The sequence below is a fragment of the Mchenga conophoros genome, linkage group LG23 (assembly GCF_057382185.1).
Source record: "Mchenga conophoros isolate Kocher_MC1m ecotype Shallow Benthic linkage group LG23, M_conophoros_male_GT1.1, whole genome shotgun sequence".
In the NCBI taxonomy this organism is placed as follows: domain Eukaryota; kingdom Metazoa; phylum Chordata; class Actinopteri; order Cichliformes; family Cichlidae; genus Mchenga; species Mchenga conophoros.
Genome location: NC_140547.1, coordinates 52,905,715 through 52,928,523, shown reverse-complemented (window position 1 = coordinate 52,928,523; position 22,809 = coordinate 52,905,715). Strand labels below are relative to the sequence as shown.

Genomic DNA, 22,809 nt, shown 5'->3' with positions numbered 1-22,809 from the left:
CAGTAACAGCTCTGCAGGGTGGCTCATTTCTTGGGCAAGAAGACCATTCAATTTCACCAGTTATTGACATCCATATTTCTTCACTTGCTGTCTGGTGGGCTTGTTCTGGTCCTGGAGCTGGCTGCAGATGGGGTGCTCGTCTTCGTTTTGTTACTAAATGATGCTCAACCTCATCCTCTTCTTCAAAGTCACTGTCAGACTCTGAATTTTCAGAAATGTGAAATGTTCTGAAACCTCTTTGTCAACATCATCATCCGAAGCTCCTCTCTCTTCCAAAATCAATTGGATGGCAAAGTCTTATTTATAGTATTATGCCCCTAATTTGCAGGTGGGACAGGGTATGAGAAAATAAAACTTGGATCCCTCAAGAAAGAGGGTAAAATGTGCGGGAATGTCAGAGCAGACGGTGTTGAGAGTTGAATTTTCAACAATGTTGCAACTTTGTGTGGAGCAGGAGGGGAAGAAAACACTATCAGCAGCACCAGAAAGGAGGAGGACAGAGTGTGGGAACACAGGACCTGCACTTTCAACACTTTTATTAGACCTGGGTCCAGTGGACCCGAACACCTTGTATGTAATGTAAATGCGTGGGGGGAGGTACAGTATGAGGTCATTGAAAATTAGTTTGGATTTATGTTCTTCACAGAAAATAAGCCAAAGCCAATGAATTTCAGGTTGAAAAAATTGTTTAATTGTTCTTTTGAAAAAAACTGAAAACGGGTCTCACAGACCCGAACACCATACAAGGGTTAAAACAGGAGTTATAGGAGCTCCTCTGTTTGAGCGAGTCATATAACCTGTCTGTCCTGTTGAGCTGGAGCACCGTCTTTCCACCTGCCTAGACATAGTTCACTCGTTAAACAGGAACTTGGCAACTTAACTATCCTGTTGTTGTTGTTAAGTTAGGTGATTGGGCCAGCTTCCAGTGATGCAAAGACGAGCCTGTGTGAAGCCTGAACAAGATCCCAAAAACAACAAAAAGCCATCCATCCCAAACTTCAGGGACCCAATCCCAGCGGCCCCAGGCTGAGGCGTGTTCCAATGTTGTATATGTACAAGGTAGACGTATTAAAAAATACATCTTTAGACATGTATGACACACAGAGAGGGTTTCACAGCATAACCAACCATGGACTTCTGCTGTTGTGTATGTGACTAGTATGGCTGTAGGCCCTTATTCTGAACAAAAAGACTGGAAAAGAAAGAAATAACAGTACAGTTAAAGTTTATTTTAGTCTGAACATGAATCAGAGAAACACCAATAAAATGTTGTTATTATTGCATAGACCAGATAAGAATCCCCCGTGTCTTTGTGGGGGAGAAGCAGTCGAGTCGGACACCTTCAGTTTCATGAATCGTTGAGTGCACACTGATCACTTCATGTCAGATGTTGGAGGATCTCCAGCTTGTGTAACACTGACCGTCTCCATGGGAAACGGTCACAGGAAAAAGGCACAGTTCATCCAGACCAATGTTTCAAGTCACTGATTGGCTCCTCCGGTTTGCAGCCGTCTGTAAGGTAGACGTGTTCTCTACTCGTCTGCATGACAGAGTAACTGCAATGTTTCAAATTATTTCATACTTTAAAAATAAATACATAAATCCTTTATAATGTCCATCCACATTTATACCCCCCCCCCCCCCCCACCAAAGCAGTGGAATGAATATTAATTTAATGTGAGAGCTTGAGTTACAGCACACAGCTGCCTGTGGAGGCGGCAGTGTGCTCGTTTGCTTGCTGCATCCGCTCACAGCTACTGCAGACAGCCTTGGAAGAACAGGGTGCCACCCGGGCATTTATGTCTTATGTATCGATTTGCTCACGATTCATTTTGGTTGGTGCAACACAATTTGGTGGCCACATTTAGACAAAGCTTTCTGCTGTTGGAGGAAAGCAGCAGGAATGTGTTTCAAAGCCTGGGCTGGTGGGACTCTGTAGTCTGTGTGATGATTTCATTCAGTGGGTAAAAAGGCAGCCATCAGGTCAGCCAGCTCCTCTGTACTCAAACATCTTTGTCAATTATCTGTATGAAGGCGCGCGCACGCACACGCACGGTATAATCAGTCACACTGATACTGACACAAAATAAATGCTCATCTCAAAAAACCGTCCAAGTGCTGATGGATGATAGTGTAATATGCAAATATGAAATAAGTTTTCAACACATGTTTAGTTTAAATGTGAAGCAGACTGACAATGAAACATCTGATCTGCTGGATTCAGATGTTTAGCTCCAGTCTCTGCTGAACGACTCTCTGCTCAATCACACATACAAGCTCCACTCAGGGTGAACTAATCACTCAGCTGCTCGGACTGAACACTTAGTTTCTCCATCTCTCAGTCTGCTCGTCAGCACACACACACACACACACACACACACACACACACACACACACACACTTTGCTATCCTCGTGGGGACATCCCATTGACATAATGCTTTTCCTAGCTGTATAGCCTAACCCTTTACACTGGTATCATAGACGCTTTAAATTACAAGACTACTTTGCAGACGATGACTTTCGTAGCGAGCCCTACGGTTTGGGAGCTGGAGGGGGGAGCCATGATATACCCCTAATTAAAGATTGTGAAATTATGTAGTTTTAGTTCGTATTATTCTCCTGAATTAGAAGAAGGTGGTAACTATTACAGTTATTAGACTGATTTGTATTACATTAGACTGCTGCTTCAGCGTGAATGAATGATATCGTTTATACTGCTGAGTCATAAGAAATCCTGGTTTCAGAGTCAGGACCTGCTGTTCTGATAGCAGAGGAGACAGAGCACATTCCACGGGAGCTTCACCCCCACCGTTGTTGAAGGCAGACAAAATAGGGAGCAGCCAAGGCCATAAGTCAGGCTCGCTAGGAGTTAGAGAGAATGTGAATGTTTGGGTTTTTACGACTAGGTGGGGGCCAACAGAGGCTAGAAGAGTTTGAGTCACCCTCCACCAGTTTGAGATTTGCTGTGACCCTCTGCATGCATGTCTCCCCATCCGGATGGTTTATGCTCAAAAGTGTTGAATTGTATGGAATAAAGCACTGTTGAAGGAGCATTTATACACCGAGTAGTGTCCTTCCTTCAGCCCAAAGATCGAAAGAATTGGGAGGATTTAACAACAGGAAGACTGTCCATTCATTACACAAGAAATACATCGCTGCGAAACAGCACGATTATCTGCTAAAGGACACGAACTATTTTCTGCAAATGATTCGCTCCATAGCAGATAACACGTATATACAATAGATATCGATAGCTTGTTCACTAACGTAAACACACGGATGCGTTTGAGAGGCGTGACGAACATCTTTCGGCGTTACCCAAACGCTGTGCGTCCTGAAATCCTCCAACTTCTGGAGATCTGCCTTACTGATAACAACTCTCACGTTGACGATACGTATCATTTACAGACTGAACAGCCCTGGACCAAAGACATGCACCATCTGATGCTAACACCGATATGAGTGAGTGGGAGGCGCTGACCAAATGCCCGCTACAACCGCCCTTTTATTTTCGGTTTTTAGATGACATCATAGGCGCATGGCGAGGACATGTTTAAACAAGTTGTAGACAACACACGCCATCAGTCTATAAAGCTCAAACAGGAACACGGCGAGTCGGAAATAAACTTCCTAGACACTACGGTCTTTTTTGAAAATGAAAAGGATTGTAAGAGGTTGTGGACTAGGGCACATTTTAAACCACGGATACACATGCGCTCCTACACAAATTAAGCCATCATCCGCCACACACATTTCAGGGAATAGTAAAATCTCAGATATTGAGGTTCTATAGAATATATAGCAGGGAGGCAGCTGCCATATTGTTCAGAAAACAAAGAAAAAACTATTCAGTGTAACAAGTGTGGGTTGATGTATGTGGGGCAGACTGGGGCCCACTTGAGAGCGCCTCTGCAACAGAACCTGTATGCCGTCCGGATGGACCGCGTATTTTACTGGGCCCTCATTCTAAGGAGCACAGAGGGGGCATCGGTAATCATGGGATTGGAGGCGAATCCTGGTTGGTTGGTCGGTCGGTCAGTTGAAAAGGATGGAGAGGGGGTGGATAGATTGAATGCTCCGTTAGGCCTTAATGTGAGATGCGGACTGGACATCCTTTCCTCCTTGGTTTAGAGGACATCATATATGGGTCGAGTGTGGTTCTTTGTAGTTGTCTCTTGTTTGGTTGCCTAAGGTATTGTAAAGTCTGAAAATAAACACTAAGAGAGCCCTAAACAGACATGTTGAATGTCATCCCAAATAAATAAATAAATAAATAAAAGGTTAAAGGTTAGCATAAGTGAAAGAAAGTAAACAGGCTTTCGCCACGGAAACTGCAAGGCAGCATGGGATTGGCAAATACAGTTATGAATACTAATCGTATGTTGCAATTTCTGGTAATTTACTAGTTGCACAGTCTTAAAATTGTACACTGATATGAAAAAGTCAAATTGACACTATAGAAATGATCCCCTGGAGGCTGAATCCCCTCCAGAGTGGTGTTGGGAGACCTGACTTTCAAGGAGAAAATAGAAAAATAAAGGTAGAATATAAGCGGGTGAGAGTCGACTGTTTGTTGTAGCATACTTTGATTAGAGACCACAGCAGGTCTTATTTTCCATCACCCCCATTTTTCTTCATATATCAGCAATATATAAGAATGGCATTCATAAGAAACAACGACGAAGAAGAGGAGCATGTTAACAGGAGGAAGAAGAACCGGTGGGAATCAGGATGCTGCAGCCGATCCCAGGACGGTGCGCCTAAGTTTTAAGGAAGAACTGAGTCGTAACTCCTAAACTGAGTGTGAAACATGCCCTCAAACGTGTGGGGACCCCACAAGTATAGTAAACCTCCAATTTATCACACACACACACACACACACACACACACACACACACACAATTCTCAAATTTGATTTGTTAGGAATTTGTGCCAACCAATCAAGCTCAGACACACAAACACATTTAATACTTGCTCTGCAGCACAGAGGGAGGAGGGCTAATAACGTACCATTGCTACTGATTGTTCAGCAGTTTATATCAAGTCTAAGGAGCAGCCTGTGTGCGTATTGTACATTTATAGGAACAAACATCAGCTGTGTGTCTGCTTGTCAGAGCTCTTCAGTAATAAGTCATTGTGCGAGGCGAGTGCAGGCAGTCTGACATCTACCTTCTACTTACAGTCTACTCTGGCGCATAAAAAAGCGAGTGGACATTACTGAGCTCAGCCTGTGGATCCACACGCCTGCGTGTGAGGCTCTAATCGCTGTGGTGTGTCCTGGAGTCTAAGGAGCTTGGAAAGAAAAGCGTCTGGACCTCTTTGAGTTGCTTGAAGACGTTTCACCTCTCATCAGAGAAGCTTCTTCAGCGAGGGAGGATAAGAAGGACAGACGCAACAACATTGTCATCCCCTATGTAGCCGGTGTATCAGAGAAACTCAGGAGAGTTTTCTCCAAGCACGACATCCCGGTGCATTTCAGACCCAGCAACACGCTCAGACAGAAACTGGTTCATCACAAAGACAAAACTCCAAAACACAGACTTAACAATGTGGTGTATGCTGTACAGTGCAGCGAGGAATGCCCAGACCTCTACATTGGAGAGACCAAACAGCCACTTCACAAGCGCATGGCACAACACAGAAGAGCCACCTCCACAGGACAAGACTCAGCATCCATCTGCATCTTAAGGTCAAAGGTCACTCTTTGAGGATGCCAACGTTCACAGTTTGGACAGAGAGGACAGATGGTTTGAAAGAGGAGTGAAAGAAGCATCTATGTCCACTGTGAGCGACCATCTTTGAACAGAGGCGGGGTTTACGACACCAACTCTCTGCCATCTATAATCCAGTTTTGAGATCCTTCCCAGACGCCTTAACGCCCACTCACATCCTGGGCCATCTGACCTCAGGAATTCGCATGATAAGGTGGGGCCAGGTTTCACAATGAGCTCACCCGAAACTCTGGCTGATTGGGACCCACGCCCAGTTTCACACCTTGGCTCAGGCGATTAGAGGATCATCAGGGGTCCTTTTGTCCCTCTGTGGGGGGAAACTCCCACTAGGTTTATATCTGGGACTCTCCACCATTTGACCTTAGAACTGAAGAAGCTTCTCGGATGAGAGGTGAAACGTCTTCAAGCAACTTAAAGAAGTCCAGACGCTTTTCTTTGCAAGCTCCTTAGACTACGATGACCTGGATGACTGAGAACCTTCACCGACACATGTCCTGGAGTCTGTGCCACCGATCGGTGGAGAGTCCGTCTCCGATTGCGCTCGGCTGCCGGGCAGAGCCTTCTGCTCAGAGTGCTGCCTGGAGACCAGTTTATAAAGCCCAGCAAAGAGGAAGATCGCAGAAATGACAGCAAAGTAGGCACCGTAGATGAAGAACTAAGGAAGGAAACAAAGAAGTTATCACATCTACATCGTGGAAGCTAAATAAGCACAACACAAGTTCTACATTTGTTATACTTCCTCACCTGAGTGAAGACTTTAAGGCCCAGGACAGAGGAGTCCACCACCACCAGCGTGAGCAGAGACTGCAGCAGCAGAGCCACAAAGGTGTTCACTCCAAACACCAGCGCATACCGCTGCATGTTCAGGCTGGCCACAACCTGATACCTGAGGGAGACAGATGAGTTTGAACAGACAAGCAGTCGCAGCGTGTGAGCAGTAACAGGAAGTCAGATGGAGAACAGTCTCCTCGTGTTTGCACACATGCACTTCTACAGTCAGCAGTGCTCCCACGCATTCAGCTCAATGTGCTCCTTATTCCAAACAACAATCTTCCCATGTCCTGTTAATCCCTCACATGGATTCAATTTCTGCTTTTAAATTTCCAGTAAGCTGTGCCAGAACTGCTTCATGGAATAACACTAATGTTTGCACTTCTGCCTGAAACGAGCCATGGAAGTGCTGCCGTCTCGGCCTGGTTTGACTTCTGGATCATCGCCGCGCGTGCACTGGACGTCGATACAGGATATCATGATACAGGATATCATGATACAGGATATCATGATACAGGATATCATGATACAGGATATCATATGTGGCTGGTGATTGGGTACTCACGTGGCCACAGTGATGAGCAGCATGTACGTGGTTCTAAAGAGAATGTAGAAGCTGTATGACAGCCAGATGTGCTCCGTGTTCATGACAAACACACACACAGCCATGAGCAGGGAGAGCACACACAGAGCCAACTCCCCCCACAGAGCCCAGGTCACAGGCAGGCAGCCCACCAGCAGCGCCGCCAGAGCCCCTGTGGACGAGAGGAACACAGAGCTGCTGTCAAAGGTCAGTCACGCTGGGAGAGTGTGCTCACGTCACAGCTTTACACAGTCTGCTGTGAAGCAACCAGAGCAGCCTCACCGAGGAGCGTGGACAGGGTCTCTACATAGCCGTTGTAGATGATGTTTTCCTTGGATGGAAGAATGTGCTCCCACAGCGGCTGAGAATAGTTGATGATCTGGAAGTAGCCACAGGTGGCCAGAGCCCACCACAGCGACCAGGCCAGCAGGGTGCGACACCTGTAGCACTGCACAAAGTCATCAAACAGCATCCGCAGGACCGCCACGAGCCCCCTGCTGCCACTTCCTGCCTCAGAGGACCTGGATGCCTGCACAGACAAATGCAGACGTGTGACCTCTTCACACAATCGTACAAACTCAGAATCTCTCATCACAGCCGTGGCCAGATACGGCAGCTTCACTCACCCTGGAGATATCCGGCCTGTTCAGCGGCACCCTGCTGTCCGAATCCTCCGCCTTCTCCATCCTGGTGGCGGTTCTGCTGCTGCTGCGGGGCCTAGCCTCCTCTGCTCCTGCACGCCTGTGGAAGAACAAGCTCCTCTTGGGCATGGGGAGAAAGCAGGGCACCAGAAAAGCCACAGAGGCTGACGCCAGTGTAATGATGACGAGGTAGACCTTGTCAACTTCGGCCAAGGATACCAGCAACTGACCGGTCAAAGACCCAGCCGCTGATCCGAACAAAGTCACGCTGCGGCAGTAAGCAGTCACTCTCTGGTAGTGCTCCGGCTCCACCACGCTGTAGATGTAGGAATAGTAGGCCACCTCTGAAGCTGTGGACAGACCGTAGAAAAACTCCAGCAGCTGCATGGCCAGCATGCCCTGTGCCCTCCACAGCATGACATAGGTGACCACTAAGCTGCTGGCCTGGAGCACCAACACCGGCTTATAACAGAGGAAGTCAGTGGCCAGGAAGATGGGGAACAGCAGGAACAGATAGGAATACGTCCATACTGGAAAGATTTCATTGACAACCTGCAGACAGAAACAGTCACCGCATGGATTAGAGCTCCTTTCACTTTCCTTTGCATCAATAAATGACAAGGATGCTGTGCATTTGAAACCTGTCAGTGATCTTGCTGATCTCCTGTGCAGCTATCCTGCTCAGCACCGTACGGACGTGTGGCTCCGTTTTGTGAACATTAAACCTAACGTTAACGTTTTAGTTGAGGAATTACAGAGAGGTAAACTTACCTTGCAAAAACAAAAAAGTCTGCTCATTAATCGGCGTTACTTAAATAGCTAAGCCAGGCTCGGGGTACGACACGGTCGTCCCAGCCTTTGGACAGCGCAACAGTGGGCACATCCAAGCAGATTCAAGGTTTGCTTTCTGAAGGCCTGCTGAGAGCCTCAGCATTGTACAAGTAATTATTTAAGGATTAGCCAGAAATTCTGGTCATTTTTCAGGGAGATTACTCCGTCTACAGCGAGGGTCTCTGGGATTACTGCTCCAACACTGAGATCGCCATTTTCAGTCTTTCCTGCCTGACGCTGTACACTGCGGCACCATGCAACATCCCTGCGACAGCACATTTTGTAATAACTGTCATACTGCAAATGCAACAGTTTTTACGAAAAACAAAATGGGAAACATAAACCACACGTATGTCTGAAGGTTCTCAGTCATCCAGGTCATCGTAGTCAAAGGAGCTTGCAAAGTCCAGACGCTTTTCTTTGCAAGCTCCTTTGACAATAAACCACACGTACATGCAATAAAACAAAGTATTTTCACTTTGATATGACACCAGGACATGGTAAACTTTCAGAATCAGTCTCAAAAAACCTTCAAAACAATGCTAAAAGTAAGTCGTTTCTTATTATTTAAAGGTCCAGTTGCTGCCAACAACCAGCCCAGGCTCTCTCCTGCTGGGCTGACCCCAGCTCCACCATCTAGGAGGAGCCAGTGGTCTTTGTTCTGCTCTCCAGGACATTTGATGTGATCCTGATATTTGATGAGGGAGTCAGAGTGTGTCTAACAGCGGGATGAAGCAGCTACGTGACTCCATCCTTCAGACAGAGACACACAGGCAGGCTGAGCAGCTGATTAAAAGCACGTTACATCACATGTCTTGAGCCCCACGCCAGCAGCCCCCGCCCGCAGACTGGGGTGAGCTGGTCCGGGACGCCCTTTGTATCTCTGCTGCTTTCATAAACTTTAGTTTCTGCTTTGCTGATCTTTGCTGTTTATCAGCCAAATGACACTAAATGACGGAATCCTGATTAAGCGGGTTGCTGAGTGAGGAGGTTTTGGGGGTCCTCTGCGCGTGCCCGGCACCGCCTGTCCACAGCTTAGCTCCAACTTACTTCACGTGAACATTAACAGTGTAAACGCACGCTGATGCTACAGAGCGTGACGACACAACTAAGACGCGCCTCAGAGTCGCTGTTGCTAACAGCGAGCTAGCTCACCTGAGTCTCCGTCAGGTTCTTGTCTGGTCCCATCAGGTAGGCGGTGATGAAGGGCTCGCATGGCCGCAGGCTGGTGAAGAAGCCGTAGACACAGAGCAGCACAGTGGGGACAAACACCGACATGTCTGAAGCAGCATGACCTACGCCGGTCCTTCTTCTACTTCTTTCTTCTTCTTCTTCTATCTTTTTATGGCGGTGCCAAACAACTTCAGGTACATTACCGCCACCTTCTGGACTGGAGTGTGAATCGCAACGCCGCGTTTATATGGACAGCTACTGCCCCCTGCCGGCCTGAAACAGGCTTTTCACACAGTTGTGTGACGAACGCTAAAGATGCAGGTGAAACTCAGAAAATCAGAATATCGCGCAAACTTTCATTTATTTCAGTAATCCAACTTAAAAGGCCAAACTTATATATGATATGAGACTCGTTACATGCAAAGTGAGATATTTCAAGCCTTTATTTGTTATCATTTTGATGATTGTGGCTTAAAGATTATGAAAAGCCCAAATTCAAGAGCTCAGAAAATTAGAATATGGTGAAAAGGTTCAATATTGTAGGCTTAAAGGGTCATTCTTTAATCAGCCAATTAATCCATAACACCTGCAAAGAGTTGCTGAGCCTTTAAATGGTCTCTCAGTCTGGTTCAGTAGGAATCACAATCCTGACTGCTGACATGACAGTTCCGCAGAAAACCATCATTGGTGTCCCCAAAGCGCTGTACAAAGCACACTAATAGAAAGCTTGTGGAAGAAAAACTTCCACTGAAAAGAGAAAGATGAGCGACATGAGACGGAACAAAACAACACCTCAGCAGTGCCCCAGGCTGACAGCATCCATGCCACGCTGCACTGAGGCAGTACTGAGTACACATGCAGGATTAGACTTTCCAGAAGTCTGACATTTCTCTATTTAAAATCCTTGTTTTATTGATCTCATGTAATATTCTGACTGTGACTTCACCACAGTGAGGCGCAGACGGGCCAGTGATGGAAAATCTTAGATGCTAATCTTTCTCCCTCAGCCAGGAGGCTGGAGACAGTTATCAGTCAGATGCTGCTATGGCAACAAAGGAGTGGCTTAAGCACGTTGAGGTCATGCAGAGAGCAAACGTACAAGCTGTAGGGAGGGAACGCCATCAGCTGTTAGGCCTCAGAACTACGACCAGGACACTTTGTGCTGGCTTTTCCTTCACCTGTAACCTTGCCACCTGCAGCATAACGTGTATCATGAAGGAACATTTTTAGGTTTGAGATGTTTTACTTACCACCGCCCCTCCCCAGCACCAATAAATACATCCATAAACAGCATTTTTCTTGCAATATTTGGGAAACTCTTTATTGATAAATGTACATCTTTCTGAAACGGTGAAGCCTCACCACCAAGCAACTTAAATTAGAAGACTGGACCAACAGGCACAGATACAAAGAGAATATTTGATCAACCAACACACGAGGAAGCAAGCTGTGGATTACTGAAGCAGATGCTTTGTATGGATGAGTGCTGCCACTGTAATGAGCCAAACATGACAGGTTACAGGAAACATGGACGTGTAGTTAAACTGCATCAGTGAGGCTGCTCTGCAGAGGTCACAGCAAACCTCTTCAAAGGTCAGTAATACATTAGACACAGAGTTACATCTGACAACAAATCCTCTGAAGCATCAATTAGAAACCTGCTCACAACTGAAGACCGACACAGAAACGGGATCAGCACATTCACAACAAACTGAGGTTCAGCCTCGATTCCCACAGAGAGCGTTGGGATGGAAGCGAGGACAGCTGACGGGAAACATCCGTGCTCCACGAGCTTCCCTCGACGCCGCCGTCGAGACAAGGCTGCTTTATTATTTGTAGCCATCCAGAAGTTGTTGGGCTCCTGCTTCAGTTTTCCTGTGTCTCAGCACCCACTGAGCTGAGACACAAGTGGGCAGACATGAGCACGAGTGGATGCAGCCGAAGCTGCTAAACACAGAGTTGTTTCCACAGGCTGGTGCAGCCAGAGAGCAGAGTGAGTGCTGGACTGATGGAATCGTCTACCACAAACTCGCACCAAGCAGCAGTGATTTCAAGCTTGAATGTGACAGTTTTAAGTTCCTAACTGCAGGATCGCCTCCATGATGAAGAGGAGGATTCGTTTAGTTTCTCTAAGGTCGGGGCTAAGCAGCGCAGCGCTGTGGGAGGAGCAAACCTGATCTTACACCAACACATGAATGAGTGTCAGACTGGGAACTAAAGCAGCACACATCAATCCTTCCCTGCAGCAGGACATTGCTTAGCTTCTGTTTAAACACTCCTAATCACACTAACCATCAATAAGCTTCACTGTCCCGCAGAGACAAGCAGGTGCAGTCGAGCTCTTGGGTGATGAGGACCTTGGTTACCGAGGGTTAGACCTCACCTCTGATGTGTTTAGCCAGCTTATCACAGAGACAGAACTACACACAACGTATCTGAATTTATGCAACAGAGCAGGGTAGCTGTGCCGTTTGCATGACAGCATCCTACTCTGTGCTGCATACACACAGATCAAACTGATGCTGATCGGGTTTCTCTGGGTTCAGCAGAAAACAAGCACGTGTCCTAATACGTCAGCCCGTTCTTTTAAGAGACAGCGTTTCATATCCTTGACACTTCCACACAAAGCATCTTAGAGTAGCACAAACATTCAGCAGACCAGTTGTATTGAGAGCGGAGACCATCTCTGGTATTTCCCGTGTGCACGTGGTGTTGCAGCAGAGGCACCTACATGGTAAAATGTCTCGTGTAGTCGTATTCTATCGTGGGAATGACGGCCTGCACAAACTTGAGGAAAATCAGAAGATACCTGAAAGCATCAGTTAAGGAAACAGAGGTGGGGGTAGAGCGACCACCTGCCTGACCACGAACACTTGCTGCAGGCCAGCCGCCGAGTGCTGCTCTTCCTGCCTGGCTGCAGCCGGCTCCTATAAAACATCGAAGTGCTGATACGTCAATGAACTGCTGGTGTACAGAGGTGAAAACATCCATCCCTGCTGCTTATCCTGGTAAGCCTGGCACCTCCTCAGGCAGCTTCTTGGCTGGTCTGGAGAGATGCTGTTAGGAGCCAGCAGAGCGACACAGGCTCTCTTTGGCTCTGCTGCTGACCGGAGCTTCCCCTGCTGGGTGCTGCTGCAGCGCCCACACCTCCAACAGCTCTGACACTTTCCTTTTGCAAATAGCCGAAAATACACAACATGCACAAAGTTAAGCTTCTCAACGGAGCCACTTTCCTTTCATTGCGTCGCTGTGGTGACGCGTGACATCATCAAAGGATACATATGCACTCCCAGCTCTCCTCCTCCTTCTGCCACAGTCTCAATGATCTTTTTCATCACTTCAGCATGCCTGAAAGCAAAGGTCACGAGTTCAAAGGTTAAAGGTTCTTGTCAAAAGGTTTGCGACACAGACATCCTTAAACACGACCACGGTTCCTTTATCTCAGCGGAGACGCAGAAGAATGCGACTCGATACCAGCACCAGCTGACTCGCTATTAATGGTCATGTGATCACTCAGTACTGTTGCAGGGGCTCTGCCTTACAATAACATCTGCGGTCGGTATAGAAATCAAGTTGAACTGAACACAGAAGTGAGTTGAACGTGTGAAACAGGTTTTGGGCTGGAGCAGCAGCTTCTAGTGAAAACAGGAAGTTAGTGTGTGACAACGTTTGGCTTCTTAGAGCGCAGTGAAGAAGTCACAGTGCAAATCAGCATCACCGAACCCACCACAGTGTCATCCATCTTTTCCCGATTCATTCATTCAGCACAATAAGCCTCGACACCATCACAGGTGCAGCTGTGTGGTGGGTCTGCATCTTTCAACGCGACAAACGAAACTCTCACCTGCAGGGGTGAACCGAGCACATGGCAGGTGGAGGAAGGTGGGGGTGGTTCTCGATGGTGACCGTCTTCTTCACGTGGTCCTGACTGATGTCCTCGTACATCTGCTCTACAGTGAGCGGCTGCCTGTCCTGGGAGACAAAGCAACAAAGCTGGTCTCAGTTTTGGTTGCGCTCCTTCTCAACAAGAAGCAGCAGACTGCAGATGTTCACGCTCGGAGTCTATCGACTGCTTATCATCTCTATACCACGAAGAATAAAGTTCATACTTCATCATATCCAAAGAGCCAGAGTCGAGGGGTCTGGTAGTATTTATCGTATGTGATGTACAGGTCATATGTTCTCGTCTGAAGAATGGCGTCTTCGCTGCCAGGTTCTGCTTTGGTTTTAGTTTCTGCTATTTTGCTGGTGTCCAGGGTTGCCTAGAGACAGAAAACAAGAGTCAGGCCGGAGTCGGGCGGATGATGGCCGAGGTCAGACAGCGCTGCGAGCGTACCTCGTCTGTTTCCAACAGCCCGCTTTCTTCATATTCTGAAAAGACAGCAGAGTGTGAGGGCCGATCTGGGAGCACATCCAAACCACAGAAAGACACGATCAATACCTTCCATATCTGCCGCTTCTCCGTCTTCATCATCCTCATCATCACAGCATGCTGCAGACGGGGCATTCATGTTCTTATCCTACAAGAGTTCAGATTAAGAGCACAGATATGTAACCGCACAATCAGACACCGGAGACGCAATCGATGGCATCGAGGCTTTTATGATGGTCCGCCAATCGCAAGGAGCGAAACTGAGCAAACGAACCGTTTCATTCACATCTGAGCAGTAATCTGGGAGGAAACATCCCTCCGTCACGCACGCCCTCGGTCCTTCAGCCGAGGGATGGAACTATTAGAGCGGTGGAGGATTTTACATTCATATTAATTAGAAATCAAACCTTGTTGTTGTCCAGTGAGATTTCCTGCACAGCATCTGTGACTCCTAACACACCTGCACAGACACATTCAGGGGATCTTTACTGACACCTGCACAGTCATCAGGAAATACTCAGCACACGTCTGATATCACGGCCACGTCATCAGAATGAGATTGATCAGTGTGATCGTATGTGAAGCATGTAGCCCACTCCAGTATGTGACAGTGAACGAACAGTTAGCTGTGCGCGGGTACCACCAGCATCACACCTGTGTTGTGGTAGGTGTCCACCCAGCCCCCGTCTCCATCGTCCTCCTCGATGATGGCCTCCAGCTCATCTGAATACTCCATCTGCTTACAGCGCTTGTAACAGGGCACTGCGCACGCGCACACACACACACACACACACACACACACACAGCAATGACACTTTGAAACACACAAAATTATTTGTTCACAATATCATCTTTAAAAACTTCAGTCCTGTCCTGAACTTTAAGGCACTTGAGGTTCAGTCTTGTGTCACTAAACACTGAAGCAGTGAGTCAGACTTGCTGACTGAAATTCCTGAAGTCTGCCTCTCACCATTGCGTGTCAGGAGAAACTGTTTGTCCTGTGGCAGATATGGCTTCACCTTTGCTTCTTCTCCAGTGGCCCTGACGGGAGAGAAAAAACAGATCATTTGCTGCCGTTTTAGCCCGGCTCAGGTCCTGAGACCTCCACCCTGGTTACAAACCACAGTTTATTACAGTTGTTCTCATCTTTCTGACAGTGAAGAACATGGACTGAGCTTCTGGTTTGGAAACATGAAGTCTAACGAGGTCCTTCAGTCTAAAGAGCACTAGATGTGGACAGCTGTGGACAGCTGTGGCTTTGGCTCTTGAGTGAAACGGCTTTGTGTCCTCAGTTTGGGTCTAGCTCGTGGTGATGCTGCATTTCACAATGGAAGATTATCTGTGGCATGAACTCACATTAACTAACAAGCTGTCAATCACAAGCCATTATCACTGACCGTTAACCGATATCAACTTCATGGCTTCAAATCAAGCCTCCAACAGGGGAGGTCACAGTAACTACATCCAGCTTTTACATTTGTCCTGCATTTGACATGCAAAACATAAAAAACGACCTCTGTTCTGTGGCAGCAGGTTTCAGTGTGTGATGATGTGCCATAATGACACAAGCTGGGTTTCTCCGTGTTGCATCACAACAGCTTCTTCCATTATGCTGTGAAATCGCTCGGACACATTCAACACTCATGCAAGCTCTGAGGCCGCATCCTCATTTTCCACACAAACGTTCCTGTGAAAGCTGTCAGCACAGGCAACATTAATCGTCACCACACTGCAGCAGGACGGACAATGTTGGCGACACACTGGTGCAGCGGTAACACTGCTGCCTCCCATCAAGAAGCTCTGGGTTTGAACCTGCCAGCTGGTGGCTAATAAAGACTGAGTCAGAGAGGCGGAGCAACATTTCATCAGCAGAGCAAGTCCACAGATGATCAACACTTTGTGACTAAAGCAAAGGGGCAGAAAGCTCTGTCATTACTACTGAAGACGAGGACTGCAGCCAAGCTGCACAGCTGTAAACAAGGTTATGACAGCGCCCCCCATCACAGCAGCACCTGGGTTTCATTGTCTTAGTGGAGGGTGGGGGTGACGTTGCACTGTGTGGTGCAATCTCACAGTTTCAGCTCCACTCTGTGCATCGAAAACTTGTTTGGACAGATTGATAAAGACTGCCAACTCTGCGCTCTTTGACAACTGCTCGATGGACTGAATGGGACCGTGTACCACAGTTTCCAGGAGCTCTAACAATCGAGCCCGCACATGTAAGGATATCGCACATACGTGTTCTTTGTATGATCTTTCCTTTTTTAACGTACGCTGATGGTTTGGTCATTCTGTCCCCCTACAGTGCTGGTTTGCAGCAGTTACTTGGAGTTTGAGTTAGTTATGGTGCCCAGTATATTTCCTTTAACCCTTTGTGGTGATGATGATGATGTGAAGCATGTAAGCATGAGCACAGATGATGGGAAAGCGGCCCCTTTGTATAAACGGCTCATTTGTGGTGTTACTACAGTAAAAAAAAGTGCAGGTTTTTTTACATTTTCCATCTGCAGGTCAAACGTTTGTCACAGGAACGACGTGTATAAATGTGGCGTCTGAATGAGTGGAGAAACTGAGCTTTGACCGTCGGAGCACACGGAGACGCGCTTCCAGAAACACGGCACCAAGCGTCTAGTTTCGTCTTTCGTGCGTTTCTTTTTTAATGACACGGACTCGTCGTGTTTGACATGAATTAAGCCTCTCACCATTTCCATGTGGGGCAGTGATGAACCAGGTGATCTCCAGCTGCTACAAACTGAAAGACAGACAGAGGAGCGGACAGGTGAGGCCCTGAGCAGAGCCGCGGAGGAACAGTGTATGCGGGGCTGCGTCGGTCTCACCTCCTCCGGCGTGAGGACTCCCGTCTCTTTGAATCTCGATTCCTGTCATTAACAACAAAGCGAAAGCTGTTAGTGCTCCGCTTCACTTCCGGTGAAGCAGCTGCGTGTCAAACATTTCACACCGAGAGCACAAATGAAGCCCCGACGTCCGAGCGGCTACAGCTACCAGCAGCTAGCTGCCGCGCTTACCTTTAATACCGGGGTGAATAACTCGGCCACCCCGAGGGCCGTGCCCTTCACCGTGTTGATCACGTTCTGCATATCGGAGAATCCTCTGGGATCTGAACCTTCCTGTCAGAGCTCCGACTATTTTGGCATAGCTGTTCACACTGCCAGCTACACCGAGTCACATGATTCGCCTATAAACTTCCGCTATACAACTCTCGCGAGAAGTGTAGGAGTGGCTTAAACGTGCGTGAAGAGCGAAACAACCGCGTTTAGATCGGTTTGTTTCAGCGTCGGAACCGCTGCGGTGAGCTGTGCGTGAGCTCCGGTGCGGTCACACCGCAGACTTCGCCTTCAAACCACGGCGGCCTGCGCTATGTGGAAACAGGTGAGCTCGCTGCTGTGGAGGGCACCGGTCCCCGGACTTTCACCGGCGGTCACGGTCCGATCCACGTCCCACGGACCCAGCTGCAGTGTGTCCGGGAGGGAGTGGGTGAGGCCTAGCGGCTTTGATACGGGCTTGAAGACTTTTAACAGCCTGAGCAAACAGAAGGAGCCCCTGATCCTGACAAGAGAGGGGGTCGCGACCTGGTACGGACTCTGACCACTGTGCTGCTCATGCCGGCACACGGCGGCCTAATAACCCACTTATGTGTTACATCTCAGGTACAGCTGTGGACCCACCGTGTACGATCACGCTCACCTGGGTCATGCAAGGTAACTATGGCAACAGTAGGTGAGGCTATGGCGTGCAGGTAAACGGTGTGTGTGTGTGTGAGCTCTGTGGGTTTGTTCCGTCACAGCTCATACGTGAGGTTTGACATCCTGCAGAGGATCCTCAGCAGACTGTTTGGGATCACCGTGATCCATGCCATGGTCATCACTGACATCGATGACAAGATCATCAGAAGAAGCTGGGAGGTGAGGCCGTCCTGCACCTGCTGGCTGCTGCTCTGTTCTCACCTGCTGACGTCATGTGTTTCATGTGGTCCAACAGGAAAACGTTTCCCCAGCCGCCGTCAGCGCAGTGTACGAGGACGAGTTCAAGAGGGACATGCTGTCGCTTAAGGTGTGAGCTTAGACCTGCAGCAGATCAGCCTGCGTTACAGCATGCACAGGATAAAAGGATAGATCTATTTCATGAAGCACTGCACAATTTTACCTCCACTCTGAGTTTCAGCGTTTGTAAAACCATCCTGTTCATGTATAAACACGTCTTCATGTTGTTGTGTTGAGGTGGTTCCTCCTGCAGTGTATTTAAGGGTCACAGAGAATGTGCATCATATCGTCGCCTTTATTGAGAAGATCATCAGAAATGGACACGCTTATGCCACGAAAGAAGGTAAATATGGAGGAGCTTGTTTTGTTTGGTGTTTTTGGTCGTCTGAAATGCTGGAGGTGTCACTTGTGCACTGCTTTGGTTGCAGGCGATGTGTATTTTGACATTCAGTCCATTGGTGGCAGGTACGGCAGGTTTGTGGGAGCTGTGGATCCTCAGGGAGAGCCCGGTGAGTGTTGGTGTGAGTTAATCCTTTCTTATTATTTCTGTTTCCATGTCGATGTTAGTGAGACGCCCGAGTTTACTGACCGCAAACTCTACGGCTCTGCAGGCTCCTCAAACAAACGGGACCCGAGGGACTTTGCTCTGTGGAAACCGTCGAAACCTCGAGAACCATACTGGGAGTCCCCGTGGGGCAGAGGAAGACCGGGCTGGCATATTGAATGTTCTACCATTGCTAGGTTTGTTCTGTTTGGTCATGAATCCCATTAACGCTTGGGAATTCTTATCTTTGCCCAGTTACAGACAGACCTCAGTAAATGAGGCGACTTTTACTGCGGTGATTTGTTTCCTCCGTGGCATCGTGAAGTGGGCGACTGAACAACCTGTGGTTTCTGCATTTCCTCAGTTTGTAGACACGTTTTCTTGTTGTGGGTTGATTACAATTCTAAATTGGAAGCCAGTGTAGAGCGGCCAACAGCAGGGACGTGTGCTCCTTCTGTTTCGTACCGGCCAGCAGACGAGCAGCTGCAGTAAAGAGAGGCCTGGTCCAAACCAAAGAACTGCAGCAGTCCCGTCTGCAAGTACTGAACAGATGAACAACACGTTCAGACTTTAGCTGGAAGGTTTGGCTTTCCCTCGGCCAGCTGTCTCAGATGGAACAAGTCAGATTGAACTTGTGTGCTCACCTGCCTACAGTGTAAAGGACAGAATAAGGTACACAACAAGGTTTTAACACTTGTCTTACAATGTCAGGATAAAGGACCCACAGCAAATTTAAATCCTTACAACTGTAAGGATATCTGCTGTCCTCAGCAGCTGAGATGAGTCTGCGCCTGCTTTAAAAGGCAAACCTGCAAAAGTGAAATGAAAGGTTATACTGTGAAAAAATAGACCCCAGTGTTAGCAACTGTTAGCAACACTGACTTCATGTTAGTCCAGCAGTGATGTTTGTTTCTTCAGTCGAACAGTTGAATGCAGGATTTAATTAGCCTGAGTTTGAGCGCTGATGAGTTTCCTGTTCGTGTGCTTTCAGCTCCATGTTTGGGGGACAGTTGGATGTCCACTCTGGAGGGATTGACCTGGCTTTTCCTCACCACGAGAATGAGATCGCTCAGAGTGAGGCGTATCACCAGTGTGGACAATGGGCAAACTACTTCCTGCACTCAGGTAAAAGCCAGACGTGGCTCGTGCCTCGTGCACGCTCTCTGGAAAGCAGACGCTGTCTGAAAGTGTTTGGGGGTCATTCGTGTTGCAGAGCTGAGTTTGGGAGCAGCTGTGTGTCGTGCTCTGTTCAGCGTGTTGTTGCTGTTTTTAGGGCACTTACACCTGAAGGGCAGTCCAGAGAAAATGTCTAAATCTTTAAAGAACTACATCAGCATCAAGGTACAGTCCTGCTGACTCCTTGTCTTATTTGTGTTATTGCATTAATACCTGAATGCGCTATGCTGTGTGGAGTGGGTGAAAATGATCACGTCTTCGTCCTCGTCAGGATTTTCTGCGGTCTTATTCTGCCAATGAATTCCGGATGTTTTGTCTTTTGAGCAAATACAGATCAGGTGAGGCACACGATTAGGTTTTCCCAGTCTGATACATGAATGCATTCGTTATTGGAGTTCGAGTCGCATAGCTGCGATGTTAAACTGCACTTCCTGTAATGTCTCCACAGCTATCGACTACAGCGACAGCAGCGTGCTGGAGGCTCGCAGCACTCTGGACACCATCTCCACCTTCTGCCACGATGCTCAGGCCTACATGAAGGGTCAGCTGCAGTGTTCACACGTGCAGGAGGATTTGCTCTGGAGCAGGTGCCCACTTTCTCCTCCGCCCATGGCCGAGTGTCCTCCTCATATTTCTGTCTCTCCTGTTCCTCGCACAGCTGTAATTAGCTGAAGCAGTGAGGACAGGACAGATGCTAGTGCCGGCAGCAGTCATGCATTCTGAGACGCTTGCCTGCTACATTCAGCTGATGCCTGAGAGGTTCTGCTCCGTCTACAAACTGTCTTCCTGTGTTTTTGTACTTTTCAGGCTGGCTGAGACTAAATCCACTGTCATGTCCACTCTAGCAGATGACTTTGATACACCGAGAGCCATAAGTGCTCTGATGAATCTGGTTTATCACGGAAACTGCCAGCTTCAGCCTGTTTCTACGGTAACTGTCTGACAGGTTTGATGTCAGTGTGTCAGTGATGTTGGTGGAAAGTCCCAGTTAGCAGCTGGGTCTCCACCAGGTCTGGCAGTATTGGCGCTCTGGGATCATGCTGTCGTATGTTGGGTTACATGTTGGTCTGAAGAGCTTTGAGTGGTCAGAATAGACAAGCTTCAGTTCCACCTCTGTCACAACAGCTGGACAGTCCCACTGTTGTGAAATCTGAACTTCTGCCAGCAGACGTCGGGTTAGGTCAGGGGTGGGGAGCTCCAGGCCTTGAAGGCTGGGCTCCTGCAGGTTTTAGACGTGTCCTTGATCCAGCACAGCTGATTTAAATGGATAAATCCTCCTCAACATGTCTTTAAGTTCTCCAGAGGCCTGGTAATGAACTGGTCATGTGATTCAGCTGTGTTGATCCAGGGTGAGATCTAAAACCTGCAGGACAGCGGCCCTGGAGGCCTGGAGTGGCCCACCCCTGCACTAGAGATCAGGAACAGGAGCTATGACAACAGTGTGGTCAGTGAGCAGCAGCGATACTTGTTCTAAGCGTATTGCACATTCAGACACGAGCCTGTTTCTGTTCAGCCTGCTGGGGCGGCCCGCAGCCCCGCCGTGTTCGGAGCAATGGTCACCTACGTCAGAGATGTCTTGGATGTGTTTGGCATCGACCTGCACACTAAGGTCAGCACTTTTTCACTGTGATGTCCCTTCAGCGGGCAGCATGACACTGAGGCGTCTGTCAGTGAATCATGATAATAATCCTTGATTGAAGAGGTCTCCCGTGTGTCTCTGTCCTCTGAAGGAGGCTGAGGTGCTGAGCAGCCGAGGCAGTCTGCAGCCGGTTGTGGAACAGCTGACTCAGTTCAGGAGCAAAGTTCGAGAGTTCGCGCTCGCTCGGCGGGACGGTTCATCCACAGGATCCCCGAGCAGAGCTGGACTGCACCCTGACAGACTCCCTCTGCTTAAAGCCTGCGATGCCCTCAGAGAGGACCTGGCGCCCCTGGGTGTGCTGATAAAGGTACGACGCACAGAAGGTTAGCTCAGTGCATTTCCTGTTTCGGGCTACACTGGTGGGATTGTCTTGTGTTTTCAGGATAGAGGAGCCACCTCCACGTGGGAGATCAAAATGAGCGCGAGAGGACAAGGACCGGAGGACAAAGGCGAGGAGACGTCCAGCTGAAGGTTTTTTCATTTCTAACAATGATTTGAGCTTTGTGGACTCGACGGAAAGACTTGGAATAACAAGAAAACAGCACGATGCCATAAAACAGAAGCTCAGGGTGCTGGACTCTTAGTTTGTTTCCTGAGCCACGTGCTGTACCTGCCTGTCGCTCCACCTCTCAGTCATGTTACAGGCCTCCTTTATTTTTAAAACCCGGTGGTTATCCAGTACTGGACTAAGTCTGAGCTGCTGTAATGCTCACAGTTGGCTGTACCTGCAGTATCATCAAGGTTTGATACCCACCTCACCTTATTCACCCCACAAGGCTGATGCTCACCATCCTACAGCACCAGGAGCTGCAGAGGTCTGGCAGCATACCCCACCACCACTGTATTTGGCATTGATACATTAAAGTTTTGCTGAAAGTACTGCATTGGTCCTTAAACTGCGCAGTCTCTTTATGGCTTCATCTCTGAGTACACGGTCTGAGAATAACGAGAACTTCCTTCATGAGTAGCACACGAAGCTTCTGGGTAGTTTAACCATTACCAATCAGAGCTGACACAAATGTGTGGAACAAACTGAATGCAGCACACGTAGAAAGCCCACCATAAATATACCCAAGTGTGGGTCTAAGGAGCTTGCAAAGAAAAGCGTCTGGACCTCTTTGAGTTGCTTGAAGACGTTTCACCTCTCATCAGAGAAGCTCCTTCAGTTCTAAGGTCAAAGAGGAGTAAAAGAAGCCATCTATGTCCACTGTGAGCGACCATCTTTGAACAGAGGGCGGGGCTTAACACAACAACTGTCTGCCATCTATAATCCAGTTCTGAGATCCTTCCCAGACGCCTTAACGCCCACTCACATCCTGGGCCATCTGACCTCAGGACATCACAT

General features: G+C 48.2%; 3 protein-coding genes across 4 annotated transcripts; 1 reads left to right on the top strand and 2 right to left on the bottom strand.

Annotated features, from left to right (window-relative positions):
• Positions 1 to 668: 668 nt before the first annotated feature.
• On the bottom strand, positions 669 to 10,392 carry slc19a2 (solute carrier family 19 member 2). Its single transcript, XM_085266531.1, has 6 exons — positions 9,715 to 10,392; positions 7,714 to 8,280; positions 7,370 to 7,616; positions 7,070 to 7,259; positions 6,478 to 6,619; positions 669 to 6,388 (listed from the first exon to the last, which is right to left on the bottom strand). Exons 1-6 carry the CDS (start codon positions 9,835 to 9,837, stop codon positions 6,185 to 6,187), a joined length of 1,473 nt encoding a protein of 490 aa, XP_085122657.1. The 5' UTR covers positions 9,838 to 10,392; the 3' UTR covers positions 669 to 6,184.
• Positions 10,393 to 11,025: 633 nt separating this feature from the next.
• Positions 11,026 to 17,425, bottom strand: atg3 (autophagy related 3). Its single transcript, XM_085266532.1, has 12 exons — positions 17,131 to 17,425; positions 16,942 to 16,983; positions 16,807 to 16,856; positions 15,075 to 15,145; positions 14,759 to 14,866; positions 14,512 to 14,564; positions 14,174 to 14,252; positions 14,069 to 14,103; positions 13,842 to 13,994; positions 13,577 to 13,704; positions 13,012 to 13,080; positions 11,026 to 12,541 (listed from the first exon to the last, which is right to left on the bottom strand). Exons 1-12 carry the CDS (start codon positions 17,200 to 17,202, stop codon positions 12,460 to 12,462), a joined length of 942 nt encoding a protein of 313 aa, XP_085122658.1. The 5' UTR covers positions 17,203 to 17,425; the 3' UTR covers positions 11,026 to 12,459.
• cars2 (cysteinyl-tRNA synthetase 2, mitochondrial) lies at positions 17,344 to 22,344 on the top strand. Of its 2 annotated transcripts, none has more exons than XM_085266529.1 (15): positions 17,344 to 17,697; positions 17,773 to 17,823; positions 17,910 to 18,027; positions 18,104 to 18,175; positions 18,343 to 18,448; positions 18,534 to 18,626; positions 18,717 to 18,846; positions 19,641 to 19,774; positions 19,923 to 19,990; positions 20,097 to 20,163; positions 20,274 to 20,412; positions 20,633 to 20,756; positions 21,339 to 21,434; positions 21,556 to 21,771; positions 21,847 to 22,344. In XM_085266529.1, the coding sequence occupies exons 1-15, from the start codon at positions 17,483 to 17,485 to the stop codon at positions 21,931 to 21,933; spliced, it is 1,716 nt and encodes a 571-aa protein (XP_085122655.1). In that variant the 5' UTR covers positions 17,344 to 17,482; the 3' UTR covers positions 21,934 to 22,344. The 2 variants fall into 2 exon arrangements, with proteins under 2 accessions (XP_085122655.1, XP_085122656.1); XM_085266530.1 differs by having other exon boundaries at positions 17,345 to 17,697; positions 18,534 to 18,614.
• Positions 22,345 to 22,809: the final 465 nt, after the last annotated feature.